Source organism: Ambystoma mexicanum, chromosome 4p, assembly GCF_040938575.1.
Source record: "Ambystoma mexicanum isolate Mex_15411 chromosome 4p, UKY_AmexF1_1, whole genome shotgun sequence".
NCBI classification, from domain to species: Eukaryota; Metazoa; Chordata; class Amphibia; order Caudata; family Ambystomatidae; genus Ambystoma; species Ambystoma mexicanum.
In genome coordinates, this window is record NC_090927.1 from 1,142,143,081 (window position 1) to 1,142,170,908 (window position 27,828).

The 27,828-nt window shown below is 45.8% G+C and overlaps 1 protein-coding gene across 5 annotated transcripts in view; it reads right to left on the minus strand.

The window, feature by feature from the left end:
• The window catches only part of UTRN (utrophin), a 2,010,688-nt gene that overhangs the window by 1,375,532 nt on the left and 607,328 nt on the right, over positions 1–27,828 (minus strand). For all 5 annotated transcript variants that reach the window (XM_069606729.1, XM_069606726.1, XM_069606725.1 and 2 more), the window contains 4 exons: positions 20,230–20,375; positions 4,479–4,691; positions 2,770–2,889; positions 253–408 (listed from right to left, as the gene is read on the minus strand). In XM_069606729.1, coding sequence (XP_069462830.1) covers positions 253–408; positions 2,770–2,889; positions 4,479–4,691; positions 20,230–20,375 — 635 coding nt within the window. The remainder of the gene's footprint in view (positions 1–252; positions 409–2,769; positions 2,890–4,478; positions 4,692–20,229; positions 20,376–27,828) is intronic.

Genomic DNA, 27,828 nt, shown 5'->3' on the forward strand with positions numbered 1-27,828 from the left:
TTAGCAACGGTGGGTTATTCCAGAGTGTAGCCCTTTGAATAAGTGGAAAGAAACAGGAAAATACAATGAAAGCAGATACAACATGAGAAATGCCCTGCAGGCAGCGAAAGAACAGCTTCTCAACTCTGGCAATGAGTCCACAGGCATTTACTCAGGCCTCAAAGCATGCAGACTTCCCAGCAGGAAACGTCAAGCCCGACACAGGAAGATAAGCGGCCAGATTGCCTTGGAGAAAGACGGGGCAGCACTGACCTGTTTACTGAGCTCGTCCCACTGGCCCTGCAGTTCCGCCAGCCGGGGCTGCACCCACTTGTGGACCGCCACCAGGCGCTGGGCTCGCAGAGCAGCCTCGACCTCCTTCAACGCTTTCAAAGATGACTCAACTGTTTCCATTTCATTCACAAGCACCTGTGGATTTTGTTTTGCGGGAAAGACAATCAAGACGATCGTTGGCATAAAAAACAATAGCTCTTAAAGCATCACCCAAACTAGCAGCTTATACATTAACCAGCACTTAGCAATGGGCAGATTGCAAACATCCTGTCCATTTGTCAAATGGTGTTGTTGCGACTCATGGCCTTCAGAACCTCCCGGGTCCTCGAGTGTCGCATTTACAACTTTAATACATTTATACTGCGCAGCCATAGACCCAAGGGTGTGAGGGCGCGGACTAGACTGACAAAACATAGAACAAAATGCTGTCCCAAGAAGCAGGAGAAATGTGAATAGAGGTGTATCCCGCCCGGTAAATAACAAAAGTATAGTAAACTTAATAGTAGTAAAAACCCGACTATTTATGGATTCTCAATCATCCAAACCAATTATTTAGAAATGTCAAAGGGTGATTGAGCCTATTGGAGAGGGAACATATGTTCTGTACCAAATTCAATCAATTGTCAGATGTCAAGACTGTGCAAATTGATCAACAAATAAACAGTGATGTAACATCTGGTATTTTAATTTCCATACAATGAAAGCAAATAGAAATGTTTGACATAATACATAGAAAAAATATGTTTGTCGTACTCAGAGAAAATAAATCAAATGGTACAAAAAACAAGGTGGAAAATGATGCATTACAGCAAAATTATAAATCCACATCAAAACAAATGCAATAACACTAAAAGTAAATCAATTGGGAAACTTAATTCAATTGCCAATTGTGCACCTAAAGAGGTGGCATGAAATATTCTCTGTGACACCCTATTTTGTAAATGCTGAAGAACAGGGAATTCTGAAATTGGTTAATGTCCTAAGGCTCAAAACCGGCCTATATCCGGGTCTTCGGTGTAAAAGAATTCTTTGACGAAGCAGGAGAACAGGGAGAGGATAGGGCGAGGATAGGGCGACGGAGTGCAGATGTTAATTGAAAAGCAGGGTCTTGAGCTCTATTTTGAAAGTGCTCAAAGACGATGAATTTCTTAAGTGAGTTGGCAGAGCATTCCAGAGCGTAGGAGCCTCACAAAAGAATGCCCCCATTTGGGCTTTCTTAGTTTTGCATCTAGGCTGAAAGAGGAGATTTTGATTATTAGATCGTAGGTTTCTATGAGAAGGCTTTTCCCTAATGTGCTTTTGTAGATATGGGGGCATAGTTCCCATACGGCACTTGCGGGTAATAACCAGAAGTCTAAAGGAGATTCGAGCCTCCACAGGGAGCCAACGCAGAGCCCGTCGTGCTTCCGTCACATGGGAGCGCAAGGAGAGACCTGCTACGACTCTCACTACTCCATTCTGAACTACCTGAAGTCTACTAATTGTAGCTTTGCTGGCCCCCATGAGTAGACTAAAGCAGTAGTCTAATTTAGAGACTATTATAGCTCGTGCAATCGCCTCTGCATTCTGTTGGGAGATGAATGGTCTCAAATGAGCCAGCAATTTGATGTAATAGGACACGGATGCGACCGTGCTACCCACGTAGGCCTTCATATTTAATGACTGGTCCAGTACAGCTCCCAAGATTTTTACTTTCGGGAAGGTGGGAATTTGAACGTCCCCCAACTGGAAATGTTTATATGCCAGGTCAATTTTGGCTAGGATTCCCTCAGAACCCACTACCATGAGTTCAGTCTTTCCCCGGTTGAGGGCCAGATTGTTTTGCATCATCGAGTGCTCGATGATGGAGAATATTTGATTGAGTTCGATTTCATCCAGATCATGCTATCCCGTGAGCGGAAAGACACACTGCGTGTCGTCTGAGTAATTAGAAAAAAGTACCCCCTCTTGTGCAAGATGTGCAAAGAATGGAGCCATGAAGATGTTGTAAATGCAAGGTGATAGGCTGGCTCCCTATGGAACTCCAAAGAGCACCAGTATGGCAGGTGCCTTTGCCTCGTTTGCACAAACCCTACTAATTATATTGGATAGAAAAGAGCAGCCATTTGGTGGCAGTTTGGGAGACATACCCAATGCAGACCCGGAGCAACACCCCCCGCTCGCCTGCCCCCACACACATAATCCTTATTAGCCAACATGCCCAGCCTCAGGTTGCAAACGTCTACTTGACATGACTCCCTCACCCCTGGTGCCTCTTTCACTTCCAAACCAATCTCTCATTCTACATCAAGCGGGCGTAATAATCTAACATTTCTCTAAAGCTCAAAACATTACAAGCAGTTTATGAAGAAAAACGGAAACATTTAATTGAAAAGAAGCAAATCAGCAAGCGCTCCAATTGCTAGCAGTGTTGTCCGCATCACGGGACAACTGAGGGACAGGACAAGGAGTTTGAAAGTAGACCGACATTGAGGCACAAATTGCGCATAAACGTACCATGCATTGGTCAAGCTTTGGCGGAAGTCCTTCTGTATCCTCCCCGGAGCCAGCCTGCTGCTCCTTCGTCACATAGGCGTGTGCCCCCTCCAGCCAGCGGCGGGCGACCTTGGATTCAGCCTGGATCAAAAGCAGCAACAGAGGTAGTAGTGGTCAGTGAGGAGGAGATACTGCGCAGCAGCGCTTGCTTCCATTAAGCCGGCGCACAGAAGAACGCGCATGCTCGCTTGCAAAGGGTGCTTTGGAACAAAAACGTGCTTACTTCGACCAGGTGGGCAAGGCTGAAAGAAAAGAATTTCTAGGCAAGAAGCGCGCCTTCTGTGTTGCAAATTGGAGATGTTGTACTTGGACACACATTCCAGTGAATCACATGTGTGCGGCAAACCCAACAGCACAGCACTCTCATGTTAACTACTAACCTGTTCCACCAGGATTAGAAAGTTATTGCTTCCTTTCTAATAATTCAAGCCTCTGATCTTCTATGTTATGTTAATTGAAAGCCTTAGCACCCTTAACTTGCAAGGTGAGACTCTAAAGCCTGGCCATGACCACAAGCCCATCATTAAGGAATTTGCACAACCCAGCTGCCTCACTAAAGGGATGGATGGAGGGAGGGAAGCTGCATATTTAAACCACAACGCTGCAAAACGTGATTGGACTAAACTGTGCACTAACTGCAGTTAGCAAAAGTTCTATAATTAAACATGAATAATTGCAATTTTTATTTCTACCCAGCCACACTCTCAAGGTGTAGAAGGAGTGTTTTCAAGCGTCCTCGGTTGAGGGCTTAGAAAGAGCCAATCTGTAGTGTTAGCTGGGGTTTGGATGCAGATGTTTCTCTGAGGAGCCCCCATGGCCACTGAACCAGAATGGCTTCAAGCCCTGCCATAGTTTGGTCACATTGCTCCTGATCTCAGAGGGTTCAGAGAACATTTGGGTATGGCGCCTCCGATAACATAACATTGTCACCAGCACCAGATCAGCAAGTGGTCCTTTAGCAGGACCTCCCCATTCTCCTGTAAATCTCCTTGCACTGACTACCTCTCTGCTCCATCTCTCTTCTCCTCTTTTTGTTTGGCACCTAGCAGTGATGGACACACTCTACCCCTCTCCCCCCAATCTTCTATGACTATCACCCCTCTGAGATTCCGCTTTCTTACGCTTTGTCAGCCTACTCCTCTCTTCGTCACTTTCTTTACCCTTCTCTGTATCTCTGTGTGCCACCCCTTCTCTTTCCACTGTCTTTCCTTCCATCTTGCACGGTTTCTCGGTCTCCAAAATGCTGCCTTCTCCACAGTAGAGATAGGTCACCTTATTGGTTTATCTGATTAGTTGAGCATGACTGAGGGGTCTGCACCCAGAAGAGGGGGACCCAGGGGTTAAACCATTACCCAAAGCCATACATGAAACAAAACTTTTGTGTTTGTTGAAACTATCAGGCCCTTGAAGGCAAAAGACTTATTGAAAAGAGAAGCCATCAGAGATCCCGATAGCTGGAGCTGAACTGCCGGCTCGTGCTCGGAAAGCTCGAGTGTGTGCTGTGCTCAGGAGACCCACCTTGTCCCGTGCTGAAAACATGGGGAAGGGAGACCCCTGGAAATCCAATCCTACTTCCAAAATAGTATTCACTTTTCTGTGATGTATCAAAAAGAGGACTGGGAAACGGTCTGCAATAGGCTTATGACATTTCCTTAAAATAAATACGTTACCTCAAACTTTTTCAATTTGGATGAAACATCCTCCAGTCGATGAATGTCTTCTGAAAGCGTGCCATTCAGTTTGTTCCACTGATGCTGTAGTTCGTCCAGCGTCCGCTTGCAGGTCTTTCCATTATCGCCAGATGCTTGTCCCTCCAAGGCTGCGGTTTCCAAGCTTAGTTTCTCAATGGATGGTTTCTGGGTCTCCAGAGTTTGAGAGAAGGCCTGAGGGCAAGAAAAGACAATGCATTAAACCCCATAAACGCATGTTTACAATACTCAATATATATGCAATACGGTTAAGATGGATTTCTGAACTCGGACCTAGTGGGCAGAGGTTCAGAAGGCCAGCCTCATTTCTTGGAACAGGGTAACCTTCTGGACAAGCTAGACCAATCAAGGTAGCTATGGGGGCAGTCAAGACTAGGTCCCCGAAGGGATGAGGGTGACTGAAAGACCTCAATGAGCACACAGAGTAAAGGGCACTTACAAATCACTCCCAGTCAGGTGTAGATATATTAAAATACATATACATTTATTTCAAGGCCTTTGAGTTTCAACATACATCACATCACAGTAATACCTATTAAGCCAACACAATCCTATCTAAAAACATATATACACAAGACCAATGGGGTCTAAAGGTTTAATGCACAAAATGGGTCCACAGCCTAAAAGGGGAAGGAAACAGGCAGTGCAAATAGTCTTTAGCCCCTTCTGCATCCAACACACTCCTAACTAAGAGGCAGTCCAATCCCTAAGAAGAGTGGAGCCTATTGCTCAAATGTACATGCAATGCAAGCGCACGCGGTAGTTCAAATGGGCAAAACGGGGTCTCTTCAAGAGTCTGTAGCAACTCAGGAAGGTGGGTGAGGCGATGAAGAGGTTCCCACTATTCGAGGAGGGTCTCCACTTGAGGGCAGAGTCGATTCCAAGAGTTAGGAATAGTTTGCTAGTTGCACTAGCAGTGGAAAGGAGAGGGGGCCTCAGGGGCCACTCATGTGTAAAAATTGATGCAGGCGATAACCGGCTAGGGTTTTGATTACTCACCGACCCCGGCGCACTCCGGACCAAACTTCGGCAGTCGAGTCCACTCCGGTTGCAGGTTGAAGTGCGGCAATTTGGCAGTTCTGCGGCTTTCAGCAACGAAGATACATCGATGATTCCCAAATGGGACAGTGGCGATTTCTCCGCTCCTGGTGGATGGATCAGGCCAGTTTCACTGCAGCAGGCTTCAGGGGCAAGTGGGGCACAAATGCAGCGCACCTGCAAAGCTCGTCACCACGGCTGGGCGACACGGTAACCGCGTATGCTCTGGTTCGGGCGCACTAGTCTTACTTCAGACCTGGGAACGCCAAGTGTACGAAATTCGGTGTGAGGGTACCGTGAACACAGAGCTAGCGATATACTGTTAGGAATCACGGCGCTACAATGTCCGATTCCAAAATACCTGTGGAAAGAATTGTGCCGACACATCCGACGCCCAAAAGGAAATCCTTGGGACTTCGTTTGTTACACTGTCGACGGCACCCTAGGCTGCAACAGCGAGCTTCGTTTCTCACTCGTTACCGGTTACCCTGGCAACGAGGAGAACGCTTCTGGCGTAGACACGCAGCCGTCACCATGACACGTGACTTGGCACGTGACTTACACAGAATAAAGCCAGCCCCCAGACTACGGCACAACGCTTCTGATTGAAGTGTTTTGGAATCCGCCGCGTATCTTTGGGAACTCTCGTTTTCTGGACCCGTGTTTTTGCCTCTTGCTCTCGATTCCTTTTGGTCCCCGCATCTTGCCCTCCTGCTTACTTCTGTTCCTGTTTCTGGACTGCGCTCTTGTTGTTTTTGTCCTGCTTTCTGAACTTTTGCTTGGCCTGCACTTTGCCATACCTGCTCTGCACTTTGGCCTGCCTCCTGCTCACGATTTGGTCTTCCACTGCCTGCATGTTGCTGAACCTGCCTTGCACATTGGACCGCCTCTGCTTTGCGATTTAGTTGTATCCTGCCTGCATGTCCATCCTACGAAGTTGGTCCTTCTGCCTTCCCAGCAACATCCTGTCTACAGAAGGACATATCCGTCTGGACCCTCTGTAGGATCTCCTTGAACTCCACCGCTTGGGATCTCAGGGACTAGAGACTTTCTTTGTTTTAGGCGTCCTCGTGCCGTTGGGATAGAACCTTGGACCTGGATCATCAACTGGGCATCCAATTAACTTCAAAACACTGAATGGTAAGATCTAGTTCTACTTTCCTGTTCTAGTACCTGAACACTCCCTTTGCTTAGATTCCTCATTAGTTTCTTGCTTTGTTCTTGTGTTGATTGGTTTAGGAACTCCCAGGCTACTGAGGAAATGTCACTCCCCCTTCTGTAACGTCAACGCTGTGTACCATCGTTCAGGTTGGTGTAGTTGGTATTCTGTTACTTTCAGTTTTACTAAGACCACAACTATACTGACTGATATTCTTTCTATTGCTCCTAGTTGGTGCAATCGGGTGTGTGTGTCTCCTCTTCCGACTATTTGATCCCTCTGTCTGTAAACCTTACACAGAACCTTACACAGCAGAGGGTTACATTTGTAGGAAGAATTCTTCAGCGACTCCGGAATCTTCTGCTATCAAGCTCCTACCGCCCTTGTTACCTGGTGGTGAGTTCTAACATATACCAAGTCTCGAGGGCCTCGACACTGTGGCGGAGACAGAGCAAAGGTCCTGTGTAAGCTGGTCAGCCCACTGGTTGGCCCAGGGACACTTCCGAGAAGGCTTACTTACAGGGTTTGATGAAGGTGCAGAAAATAGTTAGTCCCACTATTCCAATGGGTCAAAGCGTCTTCGCAGACCTTCGAGGATGACCAGATGCAGAGGGGTTCCACGGGATGACAGCAGGCTCAGGGTGCCAAACCTTCCAGCAGGTCACCAGCAGTTCCTCAACTCAGCTTCTTAGCTTCAAGATACTTGGATACTATCCTTCGTTCGTTGAGAACTCCAGAGATCGACCTGGTATGGGTGTTTGGGGGCTTCTCTTATCCAGAATCTCCTTTGCGTCAAAACGAAGAGGACCACAATGGGAGATCTGCTCACATACAGGCATACCATACATGGACCAATCACGGACCACTGAGGCCCCAGGCATTCACAGCACTCCATCCTCTCTGGCACCCAGGATGTGTATTGGGGACAGACACCCCAGCCCACATCCTGAAGGCGCACACACACAAGGCATGCAGAAGCCTGCGAAAGCTTGGCATTTTGTAGGAAAATGCATGCCCAAATAAGGACTGACCCGGTTGGCTCGACCTGGGGAAGGCAAACGGGCAAGATAGCCAAAGGACAGGACATAGAACCTCGTGGCATGGACATTTTGGAGCCAGGCCACCAATTCGTCCCAAACGCGTTAATCACGGTTTACCTGGCAGGAAAAGGGTTAAAAATACATGAAAAAGATAAGCTGTCACCAGCCCTGTCCGTGACACATCTGCACATCTCCTAAAAAATCCTTCGAGAGTATCTAGGGCCTTTGGAAATGACTAAGAGACCCAAGTGTACTGTACTGGAAGGTACATTGTACACTTGTTACATGTTGCAGAAAAGTTGCAACACTGGAAAGGACTAAGGGAAACAGTCTCCCAGTACTGATTGTCTTAAGGGCATGTCAGTTTCCCCATTAAAAGTGAGCGAAAGCCCAGAGGAGTGCAGCAGAAGGCTGGGCTCTCCTGGCAAAGTCAGACTATGGTGTTAAACCGCAGCAAAAAAGTTGGGGGTAACAGAAGTGGAGGGAAAATTACACATAAATGGAAATCTTTCCTAACAAATACCCTGACCAAATTAATAATTTGGTGAGATTGACGATACTGTCCATGCAAAATATCACTTGTGCAGGCAATGGCAAGGCCTTAAGGCTACATTGCACTTTGACCATCAGTTGCACAGTTTGTTTTGTTGCAAAAACTTAAAACATGAGTGCTAAAGTATACAGAGCTGGTTTCAGGGTCTCCTGCACTGGCACATAGGGCATTTGCAAACCTTTAGGCCATGGTAAACCTATCATCAACTTTTCGGCTGTTAGGAAAGATTTTCTTTTTGCAACTTTTCCTCCATAGTTTCCTGTGGAACCCCATTCTTATGGCTCTGTTTTAGACTGTGTCCTGACTTTGTGGAGGGCAGTAGAGCATTCAGCTTCACTTCCCTGGCCTTTTGCACATTGTTATGTTTCCCTTTTGAATTCTTGTACATTTTAACATTGCACACAGCACCTTAAAGGGCACAGCAATGGGGATAATGTTGTATCACCTTAGCTGTAGCACCGAATGTCCTATAGGTGCCATGCCATTTCATACATAAAGGAAGCATAGTAGCAGAATTGGTGCCCCTTCTCCGTCCCAGACTTTTTTGACTCCTTGAAAAAGGAAGGACAGAATCTGAAGAATGATTCTCTGTGTCATCCTTGCTCGACGACGGTAGTAACCATAAACAAAGCGGCAGTGGAACACATGCCGAATGCCCTTTTTTGACCGTCGGAGCAACTTGCACAAAATATGCCATATCACTCAAACGCCACAGAGTCTGGCCAACCCAAGCACAGGATTTGTGTGGACACCTCGTCAGCCTGATGCCACTCAGATGCTATCAAATCTTCCATGTAATTGATAATTCGGGAATTGAACCTGCAGTGAATACCTAATTTATTTTTTGTCATCATCTGTAACCCTCCAATTATTCATCCCCAATATTACTCTCCAAGGAGATCAAGAAGGCACCACTGATCATTCAGAATTAACCCCTTGGATGGTGAAGGTTGTCTTGCCAATCACTAGAACTTGCAGACCTCTTAAGTACACCCTTAAGGGACAGAAGAAGGCACTTTTTGAGGACTAAAGTCCTACCACTGTCCTTTTAGCGAGAGTCCCTATTATTTATGCTTTTTCTTTACTGGTATATTAATCCTTATGCGCAAATGTGTTCTAAATCCTAGGCCTGACCCAGGATGTGCCCCCAAGAGACCTTGATCTTCGCAGGTTGAGGCCTCAAGACACTCAGTCTGGGTTTCCTGGCATATTTAGCGGTGACTCATTTGGTTGGTGGTAGAGATTACTTTATTGGTGAACTGTTATTAACCCAGTATGATTTTAGCAGCTAAAACCTTCTTCCCTTTCTGTGAAAGGAAAATGTATGAAGCCATATATGTGTAGGTCGAATGCTGGACCAATTCCTAAAGCATGAGAAGGACGACAGCCAGAAGAACAACACGTGGAAGGACTTGCTGCTTTAACTTGCCAGGGCATATCTGATAGCAACCATCTTCCAGTACCTATAGATAGTGGATCGCTCAAGACACCAGAGGCAATCAATAGATCAAGATTCCCTTCCCTTAACCCAGCAGGCATTGCTGTGTTGCAGGTCTCAAGAAACCACTGTTCCCATAAGGCTTCATGCTCTTTCATGCGCTTATCAGTCATGAAGAGTCAGGGGTACCAGAACCAATGAGCACCCATAACTGATAAAGTGTAAATGTTTTACAGAACCAAGAAAACCAAGAACTCAAGATCTTTCACTGCCACTAAGAGGAGTCCATTCTTTACCTGCACTGTTGTGGGGTGCAAATACAGCCTTCTGTAAAGATGGCTGAGTGGATGTCTTTACAGGACACCTTTACAGCTGTGCAACAGTGTGTACCTTTGACACACAGTTTTTGTTCTTGCCCGTCTGTGGCTTTGGGTATCCTTCGACAGGTTTCTTGAGGCACTTGCCCTTTCAGATTTACTCTTCACCATTTTAACTTATCTATGATCTATTTCACCTTTTGGGTGGCCACAGACCTCTGAAAAGCGAGGCTGGTGAGGGAAATTAGTGTGAGCTTCTGGACTTCATTTTAGTGCCACCTGTGGGAACTCTGTGCTCGACTTAAGCATAGGCATGAATTTAATAGTGTAAAATGATACATCATTTTGAACCTTTCATTTACTGAATGGAAAGCCCTAATCAGACCTTCCAGGATTTAGCACCATGAAATGGCAAATTTTGCGGCATGAAATGGCAAATTTTGCGGCACAAACCTTTATTTATTGCTGCATTTTTGCGGGACATTTTGTAGTAACTGGAGGGTGAAAGATTGCCACATTGCAGGAATTAGGCAGAGTGCAAGGCTACAAGAGAGCCAGGGTATCATTATGATGATTCTTTTGTATTAATTTAATAGGAAGAGTCCCAGATGTCTCTGGCTTGGCAGAACAGTGTTTGATTTGGCTACATTTCTGGTTTAATGTTCATGCCTATTTAATAGTATTAACTAAATTGATCATTATCAGTTGTAATGCTGAAAATATTCCCCTTCTATGTTCTCCAATCCCCCAAACAGCCACACACCTCTCTCACCAACACACATCTCACCAACTCTCCATCACAACTTGCATTCCTTAACCTCTCACTCTGTCATACAAATACTCATGTGCTATGTCACAATGTCAAGTCACAATTTGCACTGCCCAGCCCCTGCCACACTCCAAATCATACTCCCAACTCACACCTTACACTCTACAATTCCTCCCGCAATATACAGTCCTTCATTCTTTTGTTTTGCTTCTGCATCTTGTATCCTTTTTCCCCATTCTATTGCACTCTTCCCTCATCCTTTTTCCCAATCTGCAGCTCCCTGCCTCTTTCTGGCTCACTGACCACACGCTCCCTCTACTTTCTGTACCTCTGCTCGCTCTCAGATTTCTGGGCCACCCCATCACTGTTTCCTCTGCTCTCTTGTGCAGCGCTTCCTCCTCTGACCCACTGCTCTCCCTCTGCTTTCTTGCCTATCACTTCACTTCTCACCCATCACTCTCCCTCTCTCTCTCATAGTGTAACCATTTTTTTATTTTTTTAAAATGTAGATTTTGACCCAGTTCCTCAAAAAATGGGGCATTTAAAAACAAGAACAGAGGATATGCTATTTTTAGACAACCCATTTTTGGAAATGAGCAGGTCACCTTATTCTCAAAGGTGACCGGCGCATTTCCATAGGCTTGAGCTGTAGCGCAAATTGTGCGCTGGCCAGCTGCCATTGAATGTTGTTCTGGGTTGTTTGACCGAAGTGTAATTATTTGCAGCGGAATTGACCATATTCAATTTTGCTGTGAATTGATTTGCACTTCAGCCAAACAACCCAAAATGTACCTATCACCACCACCCCGCCCCCTCCGCTACTTAACTGCTTGGTCGCTGCCGCTTCCCCTGCAACCCTGCAGTGCCAGATCCGTCCCTCTAACACGAGTCGGATCCGATGCCGCAGGGTCCCTTTTTCGTTATTTTCTTTTTTTTCTGTCCCCGCCTCCAATTTTGAAGAAAAAGGGGAAAACACTTCTGCAACCACCCTACACCAAAACTACTGAACATGGGGAGCGGGTGACACCCCCGCAACACATGTTCAGTATTTATAAAAATCAATCGAATAGTACTGGACGAAATAGGTCAAATTGTAACATTCAATCGATTTTTGTCATCAAAATGGACAGTACTTTGAATAGACTCGCTCTCCCAACAGTATTCTGCCAGCTCCCAGCACCCTCCAGGTGCCTGACACTGTAAAATGCGACCCAAAAAATGCATTTTTATCCTGTTTGAGAAACAGAATGCAAGCGACACAGCAGCGGTTCATACTTTAAAAGAAATGCATGACAGGGTCAGGAAAGACCCTGTCATGCAGTGGCAGTCCCACATCCCGTGCGCGTAGGGTTGCCTACAATTTCTGCACATTTAAAAGTGCATCTTGCTTGGAAATGAGGGATGCGCTTTTAAATTGACAGAAACGCCACTTTATTTGATCAAGGAGGTGAAAAAGGCCATCTGAATGAGCGCTCATAAAATGTGCCCATTCATGTGTGGATTGGGCTGCACTTTTTTGGGGCGCAAGTGATGAGAAGTGTTAGCGCATTTCATTTCTTGTGTAAAAAAAAAGTTGAGAACCTGGCACCCTGAGTATTATTTTTTTTTAAAACAGTAATTTTTGCAGATTACTTTACAAAAAAAAATGTAATTTTTTTTTTTAAAAGATGCTGTTTTTGCACAAAACGGCAGTTTTTGCGGCATTTTGCGCAAAACGGCCGTTTTCGCGGCATCGCAAAAATCGCTATAAGCTGGAGGGTCTGCCTAATGTGTGCAGCAGTTTAAACAAGGCACACTGTGTATTTGACTATGAAAGTGATAGCTTAACACAGTATGTTTGTATTGATTAGAACGAACTCCAAAGATAATGTGAAGTGGCACCAATAAAATCTGTGAGGTTTTGATTGTTTTGCATGTTAAAGAGCATTTTGGGAAGATAAGAATGACCAAAGAGCTTTATATCTGTCGCATATGTCTGAGAGTTGTATGACTGAATCACTGAATACCTAAAGCACACTGGGTTTGGTACGAGTTTCCTTTGTTTTTTTTTTTATAAACCCAAGTCACCCTAACAATAGAGCTTTTGCAAATATCAAGCATATGTACAAGTTTGGCCATCAGAGACTGTAGCTATCCGAGTTTAATGACTGTTAACATCTCAAAGAAGGGAGATAACACGACAGTGATTCTTCACACAACTGATCAAAACACTAAAAATGTACTCTTAGAGTTGGGCCCAAAACTTAACTTATGTGGATTCGTGCTTAGGGAGTTGGAGGAGGAAAACAGATCCGACTGTGTAGCTACTCGGAAACATCTACTACACAACCACCGAAGTACCACTACCAAACCCTATAAGGATCATCCGATGAAAGCAGGAAATAGTGGTAGAGGGACCCGACAGGTTGATAGTGGAGGAGACCAAGTGCATATTCAATCAGAAAAAGCAGGACTAAACTTGGTGAATTGTCAAGACGACTGGAGTTGGCTGGCTGGGGTCCTATCTGCTAAGTCATAACGCCAACACCCATCTACGAGTGCCCACTCCAACTCCAAACCAAAAGGGATAAAGATCATGAGTTGGAACACAAGGGGTTATGTGCATTTACTTGGCAATTCAGCAACACACCTGTCCTCTTACGACCTATTTTGCTTGCAAGAAACCTGGTTGTGTGATCTACCTCTTCTGGACAGGTTTGAGCTATATCTAAACCCCGCAACAAAGGGCTCAAAAGGCAGACCGAGCTCGGGTTTACTGTTGGGATAAAGCGCACCAGTGGCATAAAAGTGCTCTCTTCTCTGAACAGAAACCCTTGGATCCAACTTACTAGGATTTCATCCACATCAGAACCAGCTTCACTTACTTCAAACTGGCAGTTGCTTATATGCAACGTATACTGGGGCCCGACAGCCCGAGATGAGGATAAACTTATGGAAGTCCTACTGGAAGCCATAGACGACGCCAGGATTGAATGCCCACTACTTGAAATTCTGCTATGTGGTGACTTGAACATGGAATGTTACGACAAGAAGCAGAGGAAAATAAGAGTTACTGCCTTTGAACGCCTCAAAAAAAATAACGAGAGGCGTGGTCATGGAGAAGGAACTACTAGCCAGAAATATATACTTGGTAAACGGTAACTTGGCGGGCGACAAACCAGCCGCCCGCACATGGAAACGGGGTGCCCAAACAAGTACACTGAACTATATGTTTGCATCAGAAAATCTCTTTGGCAAATTAATATCGTTGGAAGTGATCCCCATGATCCAGAGTGATCACAACATCCCGGAACTCAAATCTGAGGCCTGGAACAAGCTCTCGTCTGTACCAGGCAAACATCTACCAAACCAGTTTCTTGAGTCAACTCCTGGTGGCAATAGACTACGCATGGGAAGACAAGAGATGGCCCTGGTGCTGGATTCCTTAATCAAGGACCAAGGTCCAAACCTGATAGAATATGCTGAAACACTGAAGATCTTTCGCCCAAAAGTAGTCGCCAAGGAAATTCACCAATGCAAGCGGCACCACTATGATCACCAAGTAGTGACAAAAATAAAACTGGTTAAAAAAGCCAGGAGATTATATGTTAAAACTAGAGCACCAGCTGACTTAGTCCTGTATACTAAAGCTAGAAACACCTACAGGAACTGGCTTAAGCAACACAAACATCAAATAATGCAACAAGACAGTGAGAAGATGCTTCACCTACTATCTACTAAAAACATCACTGGTATTTGGAAGTTGATCAATGAAATAAACATCCCTTCCGACTCAAAAATGGTAAATCCAATAGCCTCAGAAGTTTGGGAAACTCACTTTCGGAACCTTTACTCTATGGGGAAAATCTGTGGTCCTGCCCCATTCTTACCATCGAATGAGCCCTGGGACTTTAAATTTGGAAAACAAGATATTCTAGACCTTATTAAACAGTCCAATTCTTCAAGGGCTGCAGGACCTGATGGTCTCACCAACGACATCCTCAAAAGGGACCCGCAAAAAAGGGACCCGGACAAATCGTTCATGCTGGATTTGTATAACAACATAACAAGACTAAAAAAGTTACCTAAATCTTGGACGACGTCCATAATTGTGCCGATCTTTAAGAAGGGAGATAGGTCCGTGCCCACTAACTACAGACCGATTGCCCTTTTGGATGTCGTCAGCAAAATATTTGCAGCACTAATCTTGAAACATCTAAATGATTGGAGTCGGCTGGCAGACCATCTGGACCCTTGGCAATCAGGCTTTCGAAAGGGCATTGGAACATCCTTAAATGTGCTACTCATCAACATAATCAAATGCATGGTTAAGGCCAAGAAATATAAGAACATCTATATCGCGTCAATAGACTTGGAACAGGCATTCGATTCTGTTGATCGCGGAATGCTATGGCACAAATTAAGGAAATGGGGATGTCCGACCAACCTGAGAGAACCTCTCGAAGCACTACACACGGGGACAACCCTCAGAGTAAGGTTGGACAGACAGGGCAACCTCTCAAACAATGTGGTGGCCATGCACGGTCTGAAACAGGGCTGCCGGTTGGCTCCCGCTGTTTTTTGCCTTTTTATATCCGACATGCAGGAAGCTTTCGAAGCAGTGAGGTGTTTCCCCCCAAAAATCGCAGAGACCGTCGTGGGAAGGCTGTTATTTGCAGACGATCTTCTGTTGCTAGACCAAACGGCCATCGGACTTCAGCGGCAACTAAAGGCACTCGAGTCATACACACAAGGAAACGGCCTCCGTATAAATCCAAAAAAATCAAAGATCTTGAGGCTAGGACCTATCATCGGCATGAAAAATCTAAGGTGGTACCTTTTCGGGGAAGAAGTACCAGTGGTTTCGTCCATGATATACCTTGGAGTAACTTTAAACAACAGCATCCAAAATGGTCCAGGTATCTGCAGGCTTAGAAGTAAAGTTACGAACTTAGCTTCGCAAGCCTTGTTAATCAAGCGACGATACTGTTCTTTTTCCCTTCGTCCTCTGATAGATTTCTACAAACTGAAAGTTGTGCCAATTCTCACTTACGCAGCAGAGGCGAATTTCTTCATCAATTCAGATGTTTGGAAACAGTTGGAGGGCCTATTCTGGAAAAGAGTATTGGGCTTACCGACATCAACTCCAATGCAAAGTGTGCGTAAGGAACTAGGCCTATCGTCCCTTTACATATCTAAGGTCTGGAAATCCCTGACACTCCTCTGCAAATGTCTGCACCCCCAGGAAAGAAGTGGATTTGTGGCAATTAATGAAGCAATCAAAAGACAATTGATTCCGGTCCTAACCAAGTGGCAATTAATTTGTTTAGAAATCCTGAATACCATAGCACTAAAACCAGACAATCTCATGTTAAATCCGCTGATGGTAAAGAGAAAACTCTTGGACTGGGACTGGATAGCCACCCTGGACAGGCTCAGTGCTTTGCCATCAATCACCCAAGGCATGGACGAGCACTATTGCAGAGGCACCGTCCACCCTTACTTGGATAAATTTCCCTCAAATACGGAAAGACAGCGGTTCTTAAAATTCAGATTAAACCTCTTCCACACAAGAGAAGTCTTAGGGAGAAGAACCAAAAAAGAGGAAAAACCCAGTCTGCTGTGTCGAGGCTGTGGGCAAGAGGCTGAAACCTTACAGCATCTAGTGATGAATTGTGTTACCTTAACTAAGTTCAGAGAGAAATGGTTGGGGACGCACCTTTCAAATATAAGCACTTTAACCTTGCAGGACAGGTGGCTAATTCTGAGAAGGGGGGAAAAAGGATCTACGACCCTGGCTCTGTTGAACTTTATGAGAGAAACCTTTACAATTTTGGACATTTAGTTATTTTTCTCGAGTTATACTGTTTCCCCCCTATATATATATATATATAATTGATGTAACTGTTTTTTTTTTTCTTCTTCTTCCTTTTCTTCCTTTTTTTCAATTCTTTTCTTTTTATCTCCACAATGCATTTAAAGTTTCCTTTGGTAACTAAATGATGCAATAAAATAAAAAAAATAAAAATAAAAAAAAATAAAAAGAAGGGAGATAAACCCCTAACCAAGAGAGACAGGAGACTCTGGGACTTTTGCTGGGGACTTCTGTACGGAAAGCTGGGAGCCCTATCTGAGAGAGGCCAGTGGCTGGCAGGACCTTGCTGTGGACAGAGGCCCGAGATGCGAGCTGCCTACCCGTTTCCAAATGAGGGTCTGAGATCTGGCTGGCCTCCTGAGCTGAGAATAGAGACCTCCTATGTAAGTAGATATAACCCCAAAGGTATCCTTTGTGTTGGGCACTACCTGCCTTAATCCTTTCCATTTAATTGTGGGTGTGGGTGGGGGGTTGGGAGGGCTGTGTAGACCCTTAGCACATTTAACTAATGTTATTTCAATTACTTCCAATATAGAAAAGATCAGGGGCGAGTTTTGTTCAAATGCAAAACTAACAAATCTCCTTCCCAGTGTGTTACAGCCACTATAGTTGATAAAGTAATTGACCCTATTTTCCCATGTATTCCCAAACCAGGACCCCAAAAGGCCCTGCGTGTCATTTTGAATGAATCGTGTTCCAAACGAATTTCCCCACTGAGTATTTCCCAAACCCTGCCTTTCCAGATAAAAAGCCCAAACGAAATTCCCAATCTATTCCCTCTCCCTAAACCTTGCCTTTGAACTCTGGGGTGGCAAGGATAACTGATTCCAGGAGAGCGTTGGGAGAAAAGAGCATGTTGATCAATTAAGTTAGGATTATGCATTATTAGAGTGTCCTATATGCTTAAGTGGATAGAAATCCCATTGGGAAGAGTTGAAATTCAATCTGTGTTGTTGCTGCAATTGAAAGTTTATTCAGAAATACGGGTTGTTCATATTAAAACAAACACATTTCATAAGTGATTACTGTGTTGTTCCACAGAGTTAGTGGTTTGTGTATTGTAGAGTCATTACTATCAATGGTGTAAATGTAAATAAATAGAAACTAGGTCTATACACCTGCCTGGTTCCTGGTTTATTGGTGATGCATAGGCTATCAGTTGTGTGTAATTATACAGATTGGAGACCTAGAATCTGCTAAGCGCTTTGTTGTGCAACACCTTGATTGGTGGGTTTGGGGGGACTCCCCGAGTTGAGTGTGACCACCCAATAAACCGTGACACTGACTACTGGACACCAACTTGATCAGTATGGTTACAGGAATCGTATTCACTGAAGAGCACTGCTGCGCTTTGTTGCAGCCGAATCATTGCTGAAGAATCAGAGGATTGCAGCCACAGGTGAACCTTGCCTCCTCCAACTTACAATGTTTGGTGGCTAGCATCTGCCGCTTACCAATACTGCCCAGTGTCATTGAGCACCATTAATATTAATAACATTGTCCCTATGTTTAACACTTAGGAGTACCACGGCATCAAGACCATACCCCGTTCGGCCAATCGGAGCCCATTCCAGTTCTCCCATTCATTTCTACAGAGAGACGGGCTCCCAGTTGAGCAGACTCAGTCTGGAAGTCACCCACAGCATACTAAGCAACGTATTCTATATCCACGGGACCTCGGGAACACTAATTCACCCCCTAAAACAGAAACTTACCTGCACAGAGGATGAGGTCTTGTTTTCAGAACCTCTCTGTGGACAGCAGCTTATTGAGAGGTGCATGCGTCTCAACACTGTATCATAACAACCCGGTCGCCATCTTAAGAGTTACCCGGCAGTTCTCAGCTGCATTTACAACTAAGTGCGCCAGGGGAAGCTTGCAGAAACCCGGCGGCCTACCTGTGGGTCAGGCACCACGCCGTGAACACAGGGAGGATGGTAACTGTTGTAACATGTCACTTCCTGTGCAGCGGGATGCCGTTTTTATCTGCCGTATACAACCTTAATAGAATGTTCAGGTGTTTGGCACAGATGGGTCATGATCCTTCTGAAGGCATTGTGCAGGTGGGAGGGGGGGAGGAGGGGGTACAGTCCGCCAGCATTGGGCAGAACATTCCTTAGATAGAACAGATAAAACCGCAAGGGTTTGTGATGCTCGGAATGTAGTTACATTATAGAGCACATGAAATCCACTCGATAGAAAAAGTGTTTCCCTAAAGGAAACCTCACTGCCCACTTACCTTCCAGCATACTATGTAATTAGTGATGTCTTTTGTGCGCTCATGCAGGACTGTGCATGGTACGGGGGAGAGGGTAGTCATGGTTGCACTACTACTGGTGTTTTTCATTCGTTTTTGGGCTTTGCACTGTAACCATAGCGTCCTTCAACCAAAGTTGTTACAGACAATTTCACTTTTTTTTTGTATAACCATGTTTTCCCTTTTTTTGTGCGTTATTTATTGGCGTTGTAGATCAATATGTGCCCATGCCCAGTGGTCACTGTTCCCAGGGAGAAAGATGAGCCGACATCCAGAACTGGCTGCCATGACCTGGGCACAGTGGTTTTACCTACAGTACCCTCTGGGTACAGCTGCCAAGCCCCAGGCCCACTGACCCTACCTGCAGCGGGTCTGTGGGAACGGCCGAGCACAGCTAACGGAGCCACGGCCATGGCCAGCAGTCACTGGGCTGGGCATGGCCTTCAACAAGTAAAAGGTGCACTACATTTGGGAGTAGTTGGAGTACAGATGCACATTTTTTTATTTTTTTAAAGGAGGGACATGTGAGCAGGAGCCCTTCTTTTGAGCCTTTTTGGCATTTGTAAACACCTTGCATTCTTCACCAAAAGGTGCAGGAATTCAGGGACGTCATTTAGTGGTCGCAGTTGCGACCTCTGAGGTCTCCCTTGCTACCTCTAAAAAATAAAAAAAATTAACTTTTTTTGTAATTTTTTAAAAACAAATTGTAGCTCCAGGGCTGTGGCCAATGCCATTTGACTATTTGAGCCGTTTGTCTTTCTGAAATTCCATACAATATTTGCTAGACTAGGTTCATTTCAGGCACACTTCAGTCACTGATTTTGTCTGTTCTTAAACACCTCAAATTCACAATGCAGACAAAATCCCCCAAAAAGCATTTAGAGTAGAATAAGCATTCATTTCGGACTATGTATTTTGCTTTTTGAAAGTTGCAGTTATAGCATGTTTTTTACATACGGTGATCCATTCTTGTATGACATGTATATCATGTTACAGTAGTATTGTAACCATATTTTTCATAGTGTACTAGGAAACAATGCTATGTGATGCCACTTTCCTGTTTTGTCAAGGGGTAAAAAGGTTGTGTGCCATCGCTTCCCATGATGTCACTTCAGGGTGGGGTCAAATGACATCACTTCCTGTGATGTCATCAGAGGTCATGTGATGTCACTTCCACTACCCCAGGCGTTTTGGTGAAATGACGTCCTTGAATTCCAAAAAGAGTAAACTTGGATTAGGCACACAGTCAGCAGGCGTGCAGGCATGGCTGCATAGGTCTCCTCTCACCTTGGCTTGTTGCAAGGCCTTCTCGGTGGTGTGGAGGTCACACACTCCATCCAGTGTGGACTGCACGCGACTCTCCAACTCGGACAATGTAGCTTTCACGCTCTGGAGTTTATCCAAATAGGCCTGGCTCGGCATGCTTTCCCAATCTGCAACAGAAAACACACCGCAGGGTTACACGGGCAGAAGAAAAGGCATACAGCACGTACCGACAGACACAAGCAGAACATGTTTCCTGTGGAGATGGACAGGCTGTCAATCTCCGTAAACGTCTGTTCCCATCACTGGGATAGGACACAGACCAAAATATGAACAGAAACTAGCTTTGGGGCTCATGGAAATGTAGCAGATTCGCTTAACAGTGAAGCCTCTGTATTGACACAGTGCCTCATTTAGCTTACTAGATGCCAGATAACTATGTTATGTTAGAAATGTTTTATACAGCGCCAAATCTCCCTCTCAAATCAAAATCAGCCTCTTGCTCCCTTTGTTCTGCAGATTTCTCCTTACTTTCCACCCCCCCCCCCCACCTTGCGCCTCCTCATTTCCCCTCCTTTCAGCTCCTTGCCCACTACATTGGCACTCCCTTCCTTTCACTACCCGCTCCACTTCCACCTATTCCTCCTTCCGTTGCTCTTCTCCCCGACACCTTTTCTCTGTCCTTTCAATACCTTCTTCCTCGTCCCTCCATCTTCCCCGTCTCCCCATGATCTCCATCCTCCCTCCCAACTCCCATCACTCCCTACGCTTTCTCCCATTATTTCCGTCCCCTCCCCTCCATTCCTCTTCCTCCTCAAATGCAAATTGTTCTACATGCTCTTTTTCTGGTTTGTCTCATATATACTGTTATTGCTTCTATGTTACATGTTTAATGTTCCCGTGTTGTTAAACTGTAAAGCACTTTGGATTAAAGCACTATGTAAATAATAAAATACAAAATACAAATCACCAGGATAGCGCTTTCTGGGTGTTGGTGTATTGCGGCCCAACCAGGATAATCGCGATCATAGGCAGTGGAGGAAAGGAAGGGGAAGCTATGGTCCCACGCTTACTGTCCTGCGGACTACAAAAGACACACCAGGTGTGCCACAAGGAATGCACGCTGGAAAATGCAAGGAATGCAAACGCTGCCAAGACGGAATGCACTGAAATGAAAATGATAGATTCTAGGAAGGAGCGGCCTCTGAAACAGCAGGGACACGTCATGTTCTGCTGTTATTGTTCCGGGCTTAACTTAAATCACTCATTATTGTTCCGGGCTTAACTTAAATCACTCAATAGAAACAGTCCAATGACAAGCGGCTGCTGGGCGACCATCTTAAGCATGCTTCTGCCCGGGCGCATGCAGGGTCGAGTGTGCACATCCCCTGGAAACCATATGGAATGTGCAAGCTTCGCTTTAGTATGTTTGCAACACAAACGGCACGGTAGCGAATCGCTTCCATGCACGACTGGCATGTTAAGTTATTTGCACTATTCGTATTGCCCAACATATTAGTTTAGTTTATTGGTAGAGCGCACCAAGCCCAGAGGCAGCTGGGCGCTTAACTTCCAAGTTGCATAATTACATACGTTATATTACAGTTTACAGAGTTGCATACAAGTAGATTAATGACATTTGACAGGCTTACATTATTACATATAAACAAAATGTTCAGTTCTATGTGGGTCTGTGCGTACAGTAATTCCAGTGCCATTTTGCAGAGTTGCATAGGGGTACATTGATTACATGTAGCAGGCTGACATATTTACAAATCTACAAAGGTTCATTTATATACGGGTCTGTGAGTACTGTGATTACAGTGCCAGGGAGGACAACTCAAGGGTGGGCAGTTTACATGAGGATCTGCTATTTTCTTGAAGCCAGAACTTTGCATTGTTCCTTAACAGGTGGGTAGGAGGGTTCAGATATTGTGGCAATGGTACGCAAAACACAGTTCAAGTGTTTTTTTCTTTAGCTGCCATGCCTGGTGATTATGTACTTTTTAAAAATATCAGCCAGAAAGCATCTATGTTATCGAACATGCCGAAGAGAATGGACACACCATATGTAAATATCCTAAAAATCAAACATACATCCTTAACATTCATACACTTTTAATGAGCTTTTTCTGGTTAGCTAATTAATGCACACGTTTCAACATTGCAATGTAAAGAGATGTAAGGAGGGCAAAGCACATCGCGACTGCCTCCCCTTCTTCCGTGTCTTAGTCTAAAGACTCTAAACCCTTAAACCCTGAGGGTAATCGGCCCTCAAGAGACCAGCGCCTTGTGAGACGTCGCGCACAGGCAGATAGATGTGAGAATATGCATTGGGACCGAGCTTGGAAGCTGAGAAACGGGGAAGGGGCGGAGAGGGAGAGTGCGGGGAGAAAGAGAGAGTGTGGGGAGAGAGAGAGTGCGTGTGGGAGGGGGTACAACACAATGAACGCGCACGACGCAATGGGTGTCAGGCATAGGAACAAAACCACCGGCGAAAGAATGTTGTAATAGACGAGGACATCGGTTTAAAAATGGCCCAACTGCCATTCAGAGGAAACGCATCATCAGATCTTGCCATAGAAAGCGCGCGCAAATAAATCGGATTCCGGAATTAGAGGGGAGCCCCAGGCCACATGGGAGAGACAGGCAGCAACAGCGAATGCTAAGCGAGGGCATCATTGTGGCCAGTGAAAGGCGCAGAGACAGGCCCCAGCGGCGCAGGCACATCAGGTGAGGGGAATCTAATGCATTTGAGGAATTTAGTTTCCAGGTTTACTAGGACTTGAGTGCTCTTCCTTCAGGGACAGGCCAATACTTCTGCTAAAAGGCTGCCGATAGAGGCGATGAGCAAGGGAAAACAATCTGAATTTGAATTGGCAGAGATTTACAAAACAGGCACTTCAAAGGTGGGATAGCAGCAAGGACCCAGGGAAACACCAACACGCGTTGCAGCTATAAGAAGACTATTTTATAGGCACGAATTACATTGTTGGGCTTTATCTGTCGAACTATGCAAGCCCCCTAAACCTTTTGCTGGCGTTTAGACTTATTTTCTTGTCAGAGGGACTTCCACTTAAGATGCATCTCTTATTGGTGTACTGCCCTGAGGATCCATTTTCCCTACCATGGCAGGGATGCTTTCTAAGGCAAGATGCAGCAACAGGAAGGTAAAACAGCTCTCCCTTGAAGGCAAAAAATTAAGAGGAGAAAAGAGACCAGTGGTGCCGATAGGAACAGTCTTCGTCAGGAAAAGTGTCACATGCTCCGAAATTGTTCCAAAAGGAGCAGCTCTGGAGTTCCGGGTGGAGTTCAGAGTCACAGAAGACCTTTGGTGATGAAGAGGAGGCTCTAAGATGGACAAGTAAACAAAGAAAACACTTGCCAGGAGTGCAAATCAGGAGAGCAATACCCTGGGACTGAAAAGGTATTTTTGGAAACCTTTGATTGGCAGTTTCCAGGTGTTAGGAAAGATTTCATAATTCTATGTAATTTTCCCTCCATGTGTACACCCCTAAACGTTTTGCTGCTGTTCAGACACCTTTGACTGACTTTGCCCGAGAAGCACAGCCTTCAGCTGCACTCCTCTGGCTCACTTTTTATGGGAAAATTGATATGTCCTTAAGACAGTCAGAACTGGGAGACTTTATTTCCCTTAGTCCTTTTTCCGTGTTGCAACGTTTGTGCAACATGCATCTTACCATACAGCACACTTGGGTCTATAGTCATTTCCCAAGGCCCTAGATATTCTCGCTGGACTTTTTATGAACTGTGCAGATGTGTCATGGACAGGACTGGTAGCAGCTATCTTTTCGCATTATTTTTAACACTTTCCTGCCATGTTAACCGCGTTTGGCACAAATAGATTGCCTGGCTCCAAAATGGCCATGCCACGAGGTTCTTTGTCCTGTCCTTTGGCCATTTTGCCCCTTCACCTTTCCCAAGTAGTCGACCCGGGTCAGTCCTTATTTGGTCATGCACTTTTCCCACAAAAGCAAATGCTTTCGCGGCTTCTGCATGCTGTGTGTGTGTGTGTGTGCCTCCAGGATGTGGGCGGGAACGTCTGAGTCTAATACACATCCTGGGTGCCAGAGAGTCTAGAGTGCCAAGAATGACTGGGACCACGTGGTCCGTGATTGGTCCACGCATGGAGTGTGCGTTTGTGAGCAGATCTCCCATTGGGTCCTCTTCGTTTTGGCGCAAAGGGAACTTTAGATAAGAGGAGGCCTGAAACGCCCATACCATGTCGATCTCCTGAGTTCTCACTGAACAAAGGATAGGATCCAAGTATCCTGCAACTACAAAGCCGAGTCGAGGAAGCGCTGGTGACCTGCTGGAAGGTTTGGCACCCTGAGCACGCTGTCGTCCCATGGGACCCCTCTGCATCTGGCCGTCCTAGAAGGTCTGCGAAGACGCTTCGACCCATTGGAATAGTAGGACCAACTATTCTCGGCACCTTCATCAAACCCTGCAAGTAAGCTTTCTCGGAAGTGTCCCTGGGCCAACCCGTGGGCTGGCACGCTTACCCAGTTGCTTTGCTCTGTCACCACCACTTTTTAGAGGAGGCCCTGGAAACTTGGTATACTGCTAGCTCTGTGTACCCGGCACCCTCACAGCGAATTTCGTATACTTGGCATTCCCAGGTCTGAAGTGAGACGAGTGCGCCAGGACCGGAGTGAACACGGTTACCGTGTTGCCCTGCAGTGGCAACGTCTTTTGCAAGTACGCTGCATTCGTGACCCTCTTGCCCCTGAAGCCTGCTGCAGTGAAACTGGGTCGATTCATCCACCCGGAGCAAAGAAATCGCCGCTGTCCCATTTGGGAATCATCGCTGTATCTCAGGAACTGAAAGCTGCAGAGACGTCCTTTTTGTTGTGTTCGAACCTTCAACCCGAGTGGACTGAACGGGCGGAGTTTGGGTCCGACTGCGCCTGGGACCGGTGAGTACTTCCAACACTAATCGGTGGCCCCTGGCACCAAGGGCCCCTTTTATGCAGGAGTGGCCCCTCGGGCCCCTCTCCTTTCCACTGCTAGTGCGAACTAGCGACTCCATCCCCGCTCTCCGGAACTGCCTGTGCCTTCAAGTGGGGATCCTCCCTGAATAGTGGGAACTTGTTCTGCATCGCCTCATCCACCTTCCCGAACTGCTAGAGACCCCTGGAGAGACCCTATTTTGCCCAATGGAACAACCGTGTGCACTTGCATTGCATGTACTATTGAGCACAAGGCTCCTCTCTTCTTAGGGCTTGGTCTGCCTCTTAGGTGTATTGTTGATGTCGAAAGGAGCCTAAAGACTATCTGCACTGCCTGTTTCCTTCCCATCTAGGACGTCGACATATTTCGTGCATTTAACCCTTTAGACCCCAACAGTCTTGTATATACATTGTATTGATAGTGGTGTGTTGGTTTAGTGAGTGTTACTTTGATTCTTTTGCTATGGTCTATGTTACAAAGGTCTTGTAATAAATGTGTCTATATTGTTGATATAACACCTGTCTGTGCTCATTGAGGTCCTTCAGTCACCCTCACCCCTCCTGAGACTTAGTCTTGACCGCCTGCCATAGCTACCCTGATTGGTCTGGCTTGTCCAGAGGTTACCCTGTTCCAAGAAACTAGGCTGGCCTTCTGAGCCTCTGCCCCTCTAGGTCAGAGTTCAGAAATCTCCATCTTAACACCAGGGATGGCCGCTGTGCACATCATTTGGTGACCACCTTCCAGCGATGCCACACCTCAGTACGTAGAACCTCAAGACCCTTGGGAATGATGATTATTTAGGATTTGGTGATGTCCAGCTCGATCATCAGAGCCAAAGGAGCGGAAATGCCGAGATGCTGCATTCAAAAGGTATTTGTTGATGCAAGTTTCCCCAGATCGTCCTCTTGCACAGGATTCATCTTCTGATACTGTGGCCAACTTGAGGAGACCCCAGGGAAGAACGATTGGTGAAGAAATGCTTGCAAAGTCACACTGGTGAGGAGACAGCCATAGGAGGAGGACCAGGCGGCGGCTGTTCCTTCTGGCCTTCTTTGGGGAGGGAAAGCTTTGCCCTTGGGTTCGTTGGGAGTGTTAAAGGATGTTCTGATCCTTCCTCAAGCAGCATGCCTTCCAGAGTGGAGGTGCAGAGTTAAGGCTGCAGACAAAATAAGGGGATCTGCTTTTATTACCTCTCAGGAGGCAGTGAGTCAACACAGCAACCAATCTCACACCAAGCATCATTGAAACAGAGGGATGGTCAGCCAATGTTCCGCTAGCTCTCCATCCAAGCATGTACACAGGAAGCTCTCCCACACAAAGGAGTGAATCTACACTATCCCAGAAAGGCATCTCTGCAGAGGCCGGTTAGAGTTGGTTTTAGGCTGATTACAACACCCAGTCCTTCGAAACATGCATGCAGTGGCCAAAACAGCCATGCTCTCTCACATACATGAAGAGGGACAAAGGATAGTCATGTGAACGTTCGGGTCTTTGAGGCAAAGACAATCATCTTTGGAAGAGGTCCAAAAAGACAGATCCCAATAAAATGGATTCCACAATGTGGAACCATAATGCAATGGCAACAAAGCCACCACTTGTCTGTTTCCATTTCCTTCCCACTCTCCCCCTCCCTTCCTTATCTATGCCTTAGCTCTTGCACCATCTCAAATGTCATCAGGGCTATTGCGATAGTCGCTTGTTTTAATCCTCCTCTCCCTTTCTGCACCCCTCTCCCTCACCTTCTGTTTTACTCTGGCTCTACCAGAAAGGTCGTCAGGCCTAGTACGGTAGTCACCTGTCCATTTCCATTTCCTTCCCACTCTCCCCCTCCCTTCCTTATCTATTTCTTAGCTTTTGCACTATCTGAAATGTCGTCAGGCCAGGTACGATAGTTAATTTCACATCCTTACTGTTGTTCATGGCCTGTAAGAATGTCATTGTATTTTCTCTTGTTCCCTCCCTTGCCTTGAAGCGCTTTGAAACACATTGTGTATAGGCGCTATATAAATAAACTATCATATCATATAACATACCAGTCTAGCTACATGACTGACGGCGAACAAGTACCATCTCTGGGTCAATATGAGGCACCCTTAGGGTACCTCACACGTAGGGGTCATAACGACTATTGCAAATACAGCCTCACTCTCAGTCAGGGGTTGGATTATGCCTGGGTGGGGGAAACAAAGTCCAACCGCCCAAAAAGTCAGCAAAAGATACAGGGTGCTACCTTCAGATAAAAAGTGTCTGGTTTGGGTCTAGCTAGCAGCAGGTCAGATATCCTGACAAAGGCATGGCTCCAAGGGTCCACCAACTGGACGGAGTTTGTTAAAACATGACCTCTGACTCCCACGAAGGATGAACCTCCCCCATAGGACTTTGCAGTGCAGCACGTTGGTGGGTTAACTCTTGTCAAAGTCAGGCAGGCCATGTGCTTGCAGATGGCAGAACTGAAGCGCAAGACAGGCCCCTATTCTCTAGGTTCCACTTATACAACAAAGTGTTCGTCCAGGTGTCAGGCCTTCAGGTAAGACTGTCCGTTTGTTTGTTTATTTATTTGTATAGCGCTCTTGACCCAGGGGTATATGTGCGCTTTGAACATCAGGTTACAGGCAACAGTAGGGAACAACAGTACAACAGTAATGAGGC